The sequence below is a fragment of the Lissotriton vulgaris genome, chromosome 7 (genome assembly GCF_964263255.1).
Source record: "Lissotriton vulgaris chromosome 7, aLisVul1.2, whole genome shotgun sequence".
NCBI lineage: Eukaryota > Metazoa > Chordata > Amphibia > Caudata > Salamandridae > Lissotriton > Lissotriton vulgaris.
In genome coordinates, this window is record NC_141695.1 from 861,377,334 (window position 1) to 861,390,969 (window position 13,636).

The window sequence follows — 13,636 nt, forward strand, 5'->3', positions numbered from 1 at the left end:
ACAACTAGAGAGTCCAACAGCAACTGTCCCTTGATATACGTAGGGTCCACAGGTGCTGGTTTGTATTTCTTCTCAATTCTGGGGTTTATTACCCTTGCCCTTGTGGTCTCCTTAAGGATGTCTCCAGCATGTTTCAGGACACCTTTTAGCATGGGTAGAGTCTTGACAGTTCTCCCTGAGGTTGAGAAGGTGTCAAGCAAGAAGTCCTCTTTAATAGGGTCAGCATGGAGCTGGACATCATGATTTTTTGCTGCCCTCTCAATAAGTGCATTAAACGCAGCCGTGTCTTCTGTAGGTGACGTTTTAATAGCCTAGACAGGACTGTCCGGGGCAGTTTGTGGATCCCCTGGGTCAACAGCGTCAGTCCAGGGTTCAGTGTGATCTTCTGGATCAGTGTCTACAGGATAACTGTAATCCTCATTGTCACCATCCCCTACATCCACATCTGAGTATGTGGGTGAAATAGGAGCAGTGTCTTGTCCATGTGGTTGCATAGGTTCAAAAAGAAGGTGACTTAGCAGAATCCCTCTTTTTCTTCAATGGAATTTTACATGACTCCGTAGGTTGTTCTGGGGCGATCTTTCGCTTGAAATTGGAAAGTCTACCTGTGTCAGCGTCGATGAATTGCCTCAACTGATCTTCCTGCGGAGGCTGTCGATGCTTTGTGGCCCCTTCCGTAGTTGTAGGCTTCGGCCTCATGGACACCTTTTTGGCCGCTTCGACGCCCGTCTTAGGGGCGAACGCCTTAGGTACCACTTTCGGCGGCAGTGTGAACTGAATCGGTGCCGACGACTTCAGAGGTTTACTGACTAGCTTCGGGGGTGGAGTAGCCTTTGGTCCGACAGCAATAGCCTTCTCTTTAATGCGTTGCAGCGAGTCAGACACCTGCTTGGAAAAGGAGGCGGACGGATGTGTTGACTCGACGGGGTCTTTAGAGCCACTGCTAGTCGTAGACTCGAGGTCTTTACTGTCCTTAGCCTTGTCGAGTCGACGTTTAGGATCGAGAACGTTCTGGGTTGTGAGTCCCTTGTTAGTGTCTACGGCGTTCGGCGCCGACTTCTTCGGGTCGACGTCCTTGACCATTTTCTTCGGTCGCCCGGCCTTCGGCTCAACACCCTTTAGCAACCTCCCCAGGTCGATAACACTTCTGTTTCGTCGGTGCCGATGGGTCAGAAGTCTTCGATCCGACCAAAGTAATACGCACTTTCGATTTTGATCGGTCAACCGATAGCTCGTTGGAAATGTCCGTAGCCGGGTCTTGAGGCGGGGCTGTAGACCCAAGCGTTTGATCTCAGGTAAGGCCATGTGGCGATCCCTCGACTTGAGCCTTTTTGAGTGTTTTGGTCGCGGCCCCCGTACCAACGGTTGGGCCTAGCTCCTCGCTCGAGCTATCTTCCACGGCCCCAAAGGCCTCGTCGTCTCCTACCTCTTAGACGACTTCATTATCGACCATTTCCACATCTGCGTTGTAACTGGAGTCGATCTCCGATGCAGGATCAGACACTTCCTGCTCGACTCCCTCATCTTCCTCGGCATCGAAGATGTTCACCCGGTCAGGTGCCGTCTGCTGGGCCTCCTTTCGCGGTGCGTGTCGAAGGCGAATCGTCTTCTTGGAGCGGAACCGAGAACAAGCCATACAGCTGGCTTCATCGTGATCCGGAGACAGGCACTTGTTGCACACCGGGTGGACATCGATGTGAGGATACTTGGAGTTGCAAACGGGACATCTCTTGAACGGGCTCCGTTCCATAATGGATCGTCGATAAGGCCTCTGGCGTCGACCGGGCCTTAAGTGCTGAAAAGCCACGCAGCTCTTCTTGACGTCCGGTTCGAGGATAGAGCTGGAACAAGTACTGGGCACCGATCGCAAAGACAATACCGACAATAACTATAGGCCTTTTGGCCAAATATAACATTTATCGATTCCGAACTTGAGTTCACAAATATACATCCGAACCCAATGGCGGAAAAAAACAATCTGAGGATGGAGTGGATGCCCATGCGCACTGTAGTCTAGGGGAGGAGCCACCTATCTCGTGATACTTTGAAGACTCTTCCAGGACAACAATGTGCAATCATCCGGACCCAACACTAGGCGGCATTCCTCATTCGACCCTAAAGGTATTCCTGGCAGCCATTTACAGATTCCTTCTGGACTGAACAAACTGTTTTCTTCAAGAATAATCCAGCAATTTTTTAAAGGATTATTTCGGCTGTATCCTCCAATTAGATGACCACCTCCATCTTGGAATTTGAACGTGGTGCTAGCTCAACTCATGCGTCACCCCTTTGAACCCATTCATAAGGTTGATTTAAGTTCCTTACTTGGAAGGGCTCTTTGCTATTGGCCTTATCAGCTAGAAGGGTCAGTGACATCCAAGCATTCACTTCAAAATCGCCTTTCTTACAATTTACATCAGACTCTGTGGTGCTACATACCAATCCTAGGTACATGCCCAAGGTACCATCGGACTTTCAATTAAATGAGCCAGTCATCCTCAAGCCATTTTTTCCAAATCCACAATGACCGGCTGAAAGAGCTTTACACTCTTTAGACATCAGGAGATGTCTCAGGTTCTATCTTTAAAGAACGGCAACTGTTCGCAAGACAGACCAATTGTTTGTGGCATATGGAAGACTGCGCCAAGGCTGCGCGGTATCCAAGCAGACTATAGCCAGATGGGTTTCGTCAGCAATTGGGTTATGCCGTCAACAGGCAGGAAGACCCTTGCAGTCTGTACCAAGAGCGCATTCTACAAGAGTGGTGTCCTCTTCCACCGCTCTATTCGCTGTTGTGCCCCTGCTACAAATCTGCAGAGCGGCAACGTGGTCCAGCAGGCACACTTTCACAAGACACTACTGCCTGGATTCAGCAAGTGATGCAGATACTTCAGTGGGAAGAGCAGTTCTACGCAATCTTTTCAAATAAGGTGAGCCTCTGTTCTCCCTCCTCCTCTATGCTCTTGTTTAGACGCTTCTAACATGTTATTGGTATTACCGTTCATGCAGATCTGCTGTATACTGTAAGCGTCTCACGAGCATAATGTTTTTCTTGTACTGCTATCTACTCTGATTCAGGCATGTGAATCTATGAAAGACACCCCAATACTGGAGAAGAACAATAGTTACTTACCTGTTGTGAGAAGTTGGCCTGATATTCAGTGTTCACTATTCTAGTGATCACTATGTATCAGTCCAAACAACCCTTATGGTGATTGGTTGTAAGTCAACCGATAGACCAGCTATCCTAGTAGCATGGACAAGAGCAGTCTTCGGGCTAAACTCTAGAGGGCGTGTTAAGCCAGCTGTTATACCATCACATATACCCCTTGAACACCAAGTGAAAGGATACCACACAAGTGTTATGAAAATAAACAGTGTATTTATTTAGATCACAACAGCCCTGTACTCTTTATGAGGACAGGGTACTATGCACACAACAAATCTTACGAAAATACTTCAAGTTGCACAATTTACACAAATGCCCGAGGGGCACGAAAAACCATATACTATGGAAGTGGAATGCGAAATTACTAGCAGGTAAGTACTGGACTAATAGGCTTTGGAATCGCTAGGACTACGTTACTGCACCTTCAGATTACTAGTAGGAGGCCTAGGGGACTCGGGTGCAGAGTGTGCACTCTCACGCGGGATGCGGGACAAAGTCTATGGAGACTAGTAAAAGCAAAGTTAGTGTTCTCGGGCGAACCCGATAAGGTAGGCTGAAAACGAAAGTGGTTCTGGACCCTTGGATAGTGAAGCTATGCTGGGGCACCGAAATGCCGAAGTTACCTAGCCCAGGGGCTGCGGCTGCATAGGGTTCAAGTGTCGTCGGAAAACCATCGTTGACGAACCAGTTGCGTGAAAGAAGGAGTTGCTGGCAGGCGACCAGTGAAGATTGTTCGATGGATCCAAGCCTGGATCGAAGATGGAAGACACCTGTAAGCAGAGGGGACCAAGTCCTGAATCAATAGCCAGTGATCAGATGGGCACCAAGATGGCACCGGATGAAGTCACCTCGACCAGGTGAGTGGGCGACGCTGGGCTCTGCAGTCTCACGGACCAGGAGGCGTTGTCGGCGACCAGGATGGAGGTGCGAGCTGTCCCACGATGGTTGATGCTGTCGACGTCGCTGGACCCAGGGTTGGGGCAACAAGTCTTGGCAAATTCAAGCCCACGCGGTGGACCTAAAATGGCGTCTGGAGTGGACCAGGAGGGTCCGGGGTGCTCCTCTTTTGGAAGGGAGAAAGGGCCAGTCTGGAGCAACCAGACTAGCAGTGGTGATGTCGTCGGTTGTCGTCGGGAAGGCCAAAAGCCAGCGGGCTAGTAGCCAGACAACGCAGTGAGCAGCCAAAAAGCAGAAGGGCCCCACGCAGATCTCGTGGATGCTGGGGGGCTTGTCTTCGGTGCTGGAGCTGCTCAGGGTCGGGGCTTCTCGGACCCCAAAGCACTCACCAGAGGATCCCTCGGCGGTCGTGCTGGATAGAAGTCGTGCAGTTCTGATGATGGCCAGTCCCTCAAGGTCTCGTCGCACCTACGGTTCTCAGCTTAGCTGTAGAAGTAGGTAGAGGTCAGAGGTGCCAGGGAAGCCGGGTCTCGTCGAGCTGGTCAGTCGGATTCCGGAGGAAGGACGTGCAGCAAACCGCAGTGTTCTTTAGATGGTGCCTGCGGATGCAGGGTGACTACTCCTTAGTCACAAGGGAGAAATCTTGAGAAGAGTCGAGAGTTCCTTTCGTGGAAAGTAGTTTCTTGATTCAAAGATGATCTAATTTGGAAGGGTCCCCGCTCCTGCCTTTATCCGAAAGAAAGGGGTGGGTACGCGACTAGGTCCTGCCCTAGGGGTGGGAGCAGGAAGGGGGGTGGTTACACCCCTCTCCCATGCCGGACTTTCCCCAGCTCAGGGGCTGGTGTGCCCCTGGAACTGGTTCTAGCCGGCAGATGCGTAGTGAGCACCGGGGTGCCACTTGCAGTCACCTTCCTGTAAAGCCCTGCCTACCCAGGATACACAAAACCCTGTCTGGGATGGTGCTAGCACCGCCCCTGACAGGAAACCCTTTGTCCAAGCTCCCCTCGCTGGAAGGACTCCCAGCTGCAGGGGGTCAGACTTGTGTCTGTGGTGGCAGCATCCATTTTGTGATGCTGAGGCTTGAGTTAACTTTAACCGGGGTTCACAGTTACATACATGTCGTGTCCCTCTAGAAAGGTGGAATGCTAACCCTGTCGCAAGAATTGGCGAGGGGTTAGTATTCCAATTCGTATGACACCTTACTCGACATGTTTTGGTAAAGCGATACCAAAGATAGCATATAACCGCGAGGATTATAATGCACAAGAGTATATGGTATGCGTTATCATGGAACAGCTATTAGGACTTGGTTCCGCAAGCTGCAAACGGGCTCAGCTCATGCCAGAGCACCATCTCACACGATTCCAAGCACTCTGCCTTCAGGATTGTCAAGGCCTGCCATAGGAGTGACTGATAGGAATCTGTGTGTCCATTTTAGGGTTAGATATAGGTATACTATATCTAAAGCAAAGGGTGATTACACCACCTTGCCCCAGCTGTCGTGCAGCCAGTTGTGTCAGATTTAGAGGGCCAGCCAGGGGTGGCATAATACATGCTGCAGCCCCTGGTAGCCCCTGGGTACACCTAGCCCTGAGTTACAGGGTCTGATAAGGTGGCCCAGTACCAATTGGAAACGTACCTAAGGTACATGGAATCCATTTTAGAGAGAGCAGTAGGCCTGGGGTCCTGATTGGCAGGGCCCCAGGTCAACTAAGTCGGAAAACCAGCAAAACACCAGGCAAAAAGTTGGGGGCAACCATAGTCAGGTATCCACCTTCCTACACCTGTAATCTGTGGTTCTCCAGTATTGGTGTCTTTCATAGATTATGATAGGGTCCGTCCAGCACTCTAGTTTTTATGGTTGTTTTCTTTTCATTTGATCCTTTCGTTGTTGTGCAACATTCCCTGGTGTTTTAGTCTGAAAACACTTAGTAAATATATTGCCAAAAGTGAGACATCGGGGAAACCCGTTATCTAGATGGTAATGTTCTGCACAGTTTAACTTGAACCTCTTGGTTCTCCTCAGGTATACTTATAGACAAAAATAATGATAATTCATTCCATGAAATACTCCTTATTTCAAAGATTTCTGTTTATTTTTTTTTTTTAATTCATATGAATCCTTTAGTTTCCAGGACAATTCAAATTAACATCTCCCATTTACCCAATGCATTTCGGGTCTATGGTGACCCTTCTTCGGGGGTCTCTATTGAAAAAATCAGTCCGTGGTCGCGATCACGTGATCGCAAACAGAGCCAATTAGAGAGCATGGAGCTTTAAATAGCTTTGCACTGACAGTAAGGAAGCAGCGGATTGGCCGACACCACGTAAACGAGGGACGATTTCATTTCTCAGTAAGTAAAGCGCTGAAGAGGAGCAGAATGTTTGTTAGGCTAAACTCTTTTCCGTTTAGAGTTATTTTGTTGTTAAACTAGGTTAAGTTAGTTGCACTGGGAGCGTAAAGCATGGTTTTGATGTTTGGTACGTTTTAGCGCTAAATTAAAAAACGGATATTTTTGTGGGTAGTGAGAACATTGCAAGGGAGGCCATTCAGGGATCGTTATAAGAGGACATGCCATGATTTTTAGATGTTTGTTTGCACTTAAGAACATTGTGGGTATAAATACATGTAAATGTCAATGTATACACTTATATAGGTTAAAGGGCTGATTGCATTTTTCTTGATTTTTTCAATAGAGACCCCCGAAGAAGGGTCACCATAGACCCGAAATGCATTGGGTAAATGGGAGATGTTAATTTGAATTGTCCTGGAAACTAAAGGATTCATATGAATTAAAAAGAAAAAATAAACAGAAATCTTTGAAATAAGGAGTATTTCATGGAATGAATTATCATTATTTTTGTCTATAAGTATACCTGAGGAGAACCAAGAGGTTCAAGTTAAACTGTGCAGAACATTACCGTCTTTCATAGATTCACATGCACCCGCCCACCTCCCCTCAGAGGCTCCCTCAGGCAATTATGTTGGTTTCACTCCTCTGCGAGAATCTGAGAGCCTGAGCCTCTGGGGAGAACATTCTGGTGGGTGCTGTCGCCTGATTGGCTGCAGTTTGGTCTATACAAAATGAATAGGATAGTCATGAGTGTGGGAGCTTTTGCTCCTGTAGCGGAGGGCTACTTTACTTCCTGGTTGGTTATTAACAAGGATTTTTTGTTATTACTGGTTTTACATACCGTGGGACTCCGACAACGGGGAATGATTCCGGCATGTGAATCTATGAAAGACACCCCAATACTGGAGAACCAATTTCCTTCAAGCGGTCAAGTTGCATGACAGATTAATCAGTGACAGTGGTTTGACCTCCATAAGGTTGTTGAGTATTCCTCAGGAAAAACATGCTTCTTCCACTCGAACTGTCAAATTACGTTACTTGTAATGGGATGAAAGAGAAGATTTTGCTGGGATTGTGTTGTGTTACATTGTATAGCACACTCATCACCAGAGAGGGTATCCAAGCACGTATGCAGTTTTGTGGTCCCCAAGGTGCTTGTATCCAGAGCCAGGTATTCAGCCTCTTCCGGAATTCATTAAGTTAAATAAGAGACTCCAATGTGTTGAGGGAGTTCGTTTCAGGGCTTGGGTGCGATGTGGGTGAATGAGCAACCTCCAGTTTCAATTTTGCACATGAAGGGAATGTGTGAGTGAGGCAAAGCATAGGTGTCAGTTGAGTTGGTGACAGTATGCGGCTGTTTGGGTATTCTGGCTATCTGCTGTGTAAGGCTTTGTATGGATGCGCGAGTTTAAATTTGTTGAGCTTGTGAAAGGGGAGCCAGTGAAGCTTCCTTTTGGGATGTATGATGTTGTTACATCGTGGAAGATCGATTATGGGTCGTGCAGTGGTGTTCTGGATGGTCTGGAGTTTGTGAAGTTGTTTGGAGATTCAGGCAAAGTGTTGCTGTAATCCACCCTGCTGGAGATGAGTGCAGCGTGAAGGTCCCTCTGGTGTTCTGAAGCAACCATTTGAAGACACATCGCAGCATACGTAGGATGTAAAAGCAGGAGGTGCACACTGCGTTGACTTGAGCCGACATGTTGAACTTGTGGTCTAGGATGGTCCCTCGATCTCTTGCATGGTGTGTTGGTCCTAGCTCTGAAAGCCATCAGGTGTAGTCCCATGGGCTGGTCTTTTTGCCAAAGACCAGTACTCGCGTCTTATCTGTGTTGAGCTGCAGGTAGTTGGTTCGTATGCAGTCTGCTACCATGGTCATGCAGTTGGTGAAGTTGGTTATGGCAGTGGTTGTTTTGCCCATCAGGGAGATGAAGGGTTGGGTGTAACTAAGCTTACAAATTATTCTGTTCCAGTCTTGAAAGTTTGTGCAGAGAGTCTTACTTTAACTGTTTATAATTACCACACTGTATCCTGCCTGAACTGCAGTAACAGGGATCCGTGGTCACCACATCGTTCGGTGTATAGATTAATAAAATCCTGTTAGAGCACCATTTACTACAATGGGAAGCATATTTGCAGTCTGGATAGAGTATTTTATAAAACAGGGCTTTTCCTATATCAATGTGACTTCAAATTCAGCAGCAGTGGTTGGGTTCAGACCACAGCTTTCAAATTTTTCACCAAAACCAGAGAAATCGGGAGCAAGACAAATAGTAAAGATGCTCCAAATTGCAAAAATTCTGTACAGCATTACTGACCTGTTTTGCACTGAAACTTTCAAAAACGTAATCTGGAAATAAATATTTGTCAAACCCAGGAGTTACCAGAGAGGATTAATCCAGCTCCCTCAAACTAAAGAGAATGCCAATGGTAGTGAAAACATAGCTTCTGGTGCATAAATGCAACAAAACCTTAGGGGTCAAATCACCTTCCCAGAAGTGGCAAGCATCTTGATTTTCATTGTGTATTGAAATTGCATATTATGAAAACACCTAAAAGGGACCTAAATCACCTGTTGCTAGAGGACCCCAGAAAATCGTTATAAACTGCAATGATATGCTTGTGCTAGGGTTATGAACTTGTCTCCTGGAACAAAAAAATACTGCCCCAGATTCCAGGCCAGAATAATATTTGCAAAAACCTGCATAAATATTCAACTAGGTATTTTGACTGCCTGTTGCATGCACACTTCATCAAGAAATGTAAAAGACAGAAATTACATACAGCGTGGGCCTCCACGGCCACGACCTCTTCCACGTCCTCTGCCACGACTCCGGCCCCTGAAACTACCACGCAATGCTCCTTCACTCTTTACACTTGAGGTGTCGTCATGGTCAATCCAGTCCCGATCTTGCTTGTTGTCTGGGAACCATCCTAAAAAATAAAAAATAAACACAAGAAATATTAAGTATAGTGTGCACCTTTAACACTGATGAATGGAAAAGACCTCTCATTACTTTAGATAGCTTTTATTTCACAATTGGCGGAGACAGGTTATGAATCTTACTCAAAGTAGTACCATGGGACATTAGTCCTGCAGCACATTCACTGGTATTAATGGGATATCTTTCATAAGCCAATCGCTTAACTTAAGAACTCTCAGCTAGAAGCTGTACTAGGTCACCCAATTAATCTGAGATCTTATTTCGTCATTTGAGTAATGTGAAGAGAAGGGGCTGTCAGGAGGGTCATACAACTGAAGGCAGCAGAACTAACACAAAACTACTTAAAATCCTAGGTCTCCATCACAAACATTTTCATTAAATTGACATGAAGCCAACTGCCCAAGCTCATGTTTCCTGAAACGTTTGAGAAAGCGTTACAAAACTTAACTACCTATGTAGTCAACACCATGTTTTTAAAACCTTCACTACAATATAACTTTAAAGATACTAAATACAACAAGTAAACAAACTTATATCAAAAAGAAAAGTTACTTTTGTAGCGTGAATCATTTCTGGATTTACATGCTGTGCATCATTTCACCATCTGACTGGAATTAACTGTCTTTTGTGAGTGTCGCACTAGACTGCCATATGGTAGTTTGTCCATCCTCCTGTTACATCAGACTTACACCCAAGAGGATCTTAGGCATGGCCGCTACCTTAAGATTGTTTATTCCGCCTTGGAATCTGGCGGTAGGATGGAGAAGCGCTGAAAAAAAAGACCAAAACTTCTACGGATTGACAAAAAAAAAAGAGAGAATTCACTCAGTAACACTGGAGTACTCGAAACAGCACAAGGGCGAGGAGGTAGGTCCTGGTTTACATTGAGTGACGACTAGACCAGACCAGCATGTGCTTTGAGAATGCAAAACGGTTTACCCAAATGTTACCATACATTTTTGCCAAAGGATCCTCATGAAATCTGCAACAATTGCCTTTCAAGGGAACATGTCCTAAAGGCAGCGAGGGAAAAAACACGATGCGTGCCCAATGTCAGGGCCTAGGCCGAAGTGCTCTTTGGGTCTTTATCCTTCGGCGTCGAACATTCCTTTTGGTGGACTTTTTTCGATGTTTTTTGCTGTTCTCCAGCTGTTGGCGCCAGGGAATCCTTCTCAGAGGATCCGCTGGGCCTGGGTGTAGCTACGAACGCCAAAGCTTTCGGCGTTTGAGGATTTTCCCTTTGTTTTTCGAGAGTCAGGGTCTCTCTGGGTTTTAGGGGCTGTAGAGTCTCTTACCTTTAAGAGTTTTCGTGTTATCGGTCTCTACGACCGTGTAGCAGTCGTCTTCGCCGGCGGCGACGTCTTCTTCGTCTGATGAGCCCCAGGTCTCGAAGGGACGGTGGCTAGCCGTTGCCCTGCATGCTGGCGTTGGCTATCCTCTGCTTAGCTCGAACTAGAAGAGTCTTCGGCTTGAAGGCGGAGCAGGCGTTGCAGTACTTTCTCTCGTGGTTGACCGGTAGGCAAAGGTTGCAAACCGGGTGCTGGTCCTTCTGCGCATACTTGTGGTGGCAGTTACAGCAGAATTTTAAAGGAGTGTTATCCATCTCTTGCGTTCAGGGGGCCCCCTGAGGGTGCATTCTCTGATGGATGTCGAAGTGCTTGAAGTTCTTCTTCTCCTTCGTCGTAGTCTTCGATAATTTAGTCTCCTGTAGCCTTTCCAATATCTTTTCGTCCAAAATGGTTATTTTTCTTCTTTCTCTAAAAATGTCTGGAGCCCTTTCGGGAACGATCCAGACCCAACTGCGGAAAAAAAAGAATATGAAGATTGCGCCCAAGAGTGGGAGCTTCCGCAGGAAGCGTGCCGACATCACCGGAAATACACCAAGAGGTGGGACGTAGACGCCCACCTGGGCTACAAAAAAACAAAGAAAAGACTAAGATTCCGGACCCAACCACCAGACCGCGGAATAATGCACAGCATAGTGAATCCAGAAAGATTCACGTTGCAAAACGCAATTGTTGCTCCTTTCTTCCTTGAGTGAGCATGAGCTGCTCCTTGTACTATTTGCACAGCTTGTTTGTGGCATAGTTGTACGGTTTGTGCAATCCATAGTGCAATGGTATTTTTGGTAACTGGTCGTCCCAAAAAACTGCTTGCGAAAGAAGGAAAATGCTACTTACCAGTATGCATCTATTCTTGCCATGTAGAGCTGCAGATTCGTACACTTTTGCAAGAGATCGCCACCTGGTGTTGGGCTCGGATGATTGCAGGTTGTTGTCTTCTTGGAAGAAGTCTTTGTAGTCACAAGATAGGAGACTCCTCCCTTGGACAATACTGCGCATGGTCGACTCCATCCTCAGATTGTTTTTCGCCATGATGGGAAATGGAGTTTTTAGAAGTAAAGAGAAAGGATGTCCATGCATGTGCATCCAAGTAAGAGGAGTACTGGAACGGATATAAGTCTCAGGGAGGGCGGGAGGGCGTGTACAAATCTGCAGCTCTACATGCCAAGAACAGATGCATACTTGTAAGTAGCATTTTCCGTTCAATGCATATGAGCTGCAGATCGTACACTTTTGCAACGATTGTGCAGCAGTGTCTCCCCTAGCCGTGGTCGCTTGTATCAGTTGCAGCATACTGAAATAGTGTTTCAAGGACAGCTTGGCCTACTGCAGCTTGCTGCTTGGCTTGCACATCAACACAATAGTGTTTAGTGAAGGTGTGTATTGTGGACCATGTTGCTGCCTTGCATATGTGCTCTAATGGTATATTTCCTAAGAAAGCCATAGAGGCTCATAGTTTGCGAGTAGAGTGCGCTCTAGGAGGAACCGTTTGTGTACGTTTAGCTTTTTGATAGCATATTTGTATACACTTTACTATCCATCTGGCAATTCCTCCTTTAGAGATGGGATTGCCCTTCTGTGGGGGAGAGAACGATTCAAATAGTGGTTTTGTCTTTCTGAAGGATTTAGTCCCGTCTGTGTAGTATAACAGAGCTCTTCTAACTTCTGTGTGTAATGCCCTTTCTGCAACAGAGTCCGGTTTTTGGAAAAACACTGGTCACTCTACTGATTGGTTAAGGTGAAAAGGAGTAACAACCTTTGGCAGGAATTTAGGATTGGGCCTAAGAACCACTTTGTTAGGATGTATCTGGAAAAATAGTTCTTGTATTGTGAATGCTTGTATTTCACTAACTCTTCTGAGAGGGGTGAGGGCAACAAGGAAAGTAGTTTTCCATGTTAGAAATTGCAATTTACACTTGTGTAAAGGCTCGAAAGGGGGTCCCATAAGTCTTGTAAGGACCACGTTTAGGTTCCATACTGGAGCAGGTGGTAACCTAGGTGGGATTATTCGTTTTAATCCTTCCATAAATGCTTTAATTGCAGGTACTCTAAAGAGAGATAGATGTTGCCTATTCTGTAAATAGGCTGCAATTGCTGCCAGATGCAGGCGTATGGAAGAATAAGCCAAATTGGACCTGTAGGTGTAGAAGGTAGCAAATAATATTTTGGATGGAAACATTCAGAGGATCAATGTGATTATTGTTACGATATATTGCAAATCTTTTCCACTAAGCGGCATAACATGCTCTGGTAGTGGGTCTTCTAGCTTCCTTAATTATGTTCATACAGTCTGGTGGTAGGTTTAAGTAACCAAACTCTAAGACTTCAGAAGCCAGATTGCCAAATTCAGTTGGCTTGGTTCTCAGTGTCTTATTTCTCCATGGTTCTGTGTTAAGAGGGATGGCGTGAGCCGTAATTTTTGATGTGGAACCAGTGAGAGATCTAGTAATGTGTTGAACCATGACTGACGTGCCCATGTGGGAGCCACTAGTATTAGTTTGAGAGACTGTTGCGTACTACTAGTGGAATGAGTGGGAGAGGCGGAAAAGCGTACCAGTTCATCCATATCGCATTCCCCTCCGACCGTGGGTGTGGAAACGTGGCGGCGAAAGGTGGGCATTTTACATTTTCGTGGGTGGCAAACATATCTATCTGTGGATGCCCCCACATTTGGAAGAATGGTTGAAGAGCTTGTGTGTGTATCTCCCATTTGTGAATCTGTTGTGACTGAAGACTCAACAGATCTGCTATCTGATTGTGAATTCCTTGAAGGTGTTCTAGTGTTAGGTGTATGTTTTGAGGAATGGCCCATCTCCAAATGTTCTGTGCAAGCTGGGATATTTGCAGAGTGTCCCCCCCCTGTTTTTGTATATAATACATGGCTGTCATATTGTCTGTCCGGATTAGGATAGCTTTGTTTCGTACCTATAA

At 46.3% G+C, this 13,636-nt stretch overlaps 1 protein-coding gene across 3 annotated transcripts in view; it reads right to left on the reverse strand.

Annotated features, from left to right (window-relative positions):
* The window catches only part of LARP1 (La ribonucleoprotein 1, translational regulator), a 773,488-nt gene that overhangs the window by 394,437 nt on the left and 365,415 nt on the right, over positions 1–13,636 (reverse strand). For all 3 annotated transcript variants that reach the window (XM_086931251.1, XM_086931250.1, XM_086931252.1), the window contains exon 6: positions 9,202–9,351. In XM_086931251.1, coding sequence (XP_086787377.1) covers positions 9,202–9,351 — 150 coding nt within the window. The remainder of the gene's footprint in view (positions 1–9,201; positions 9,352–13,636) is intronic.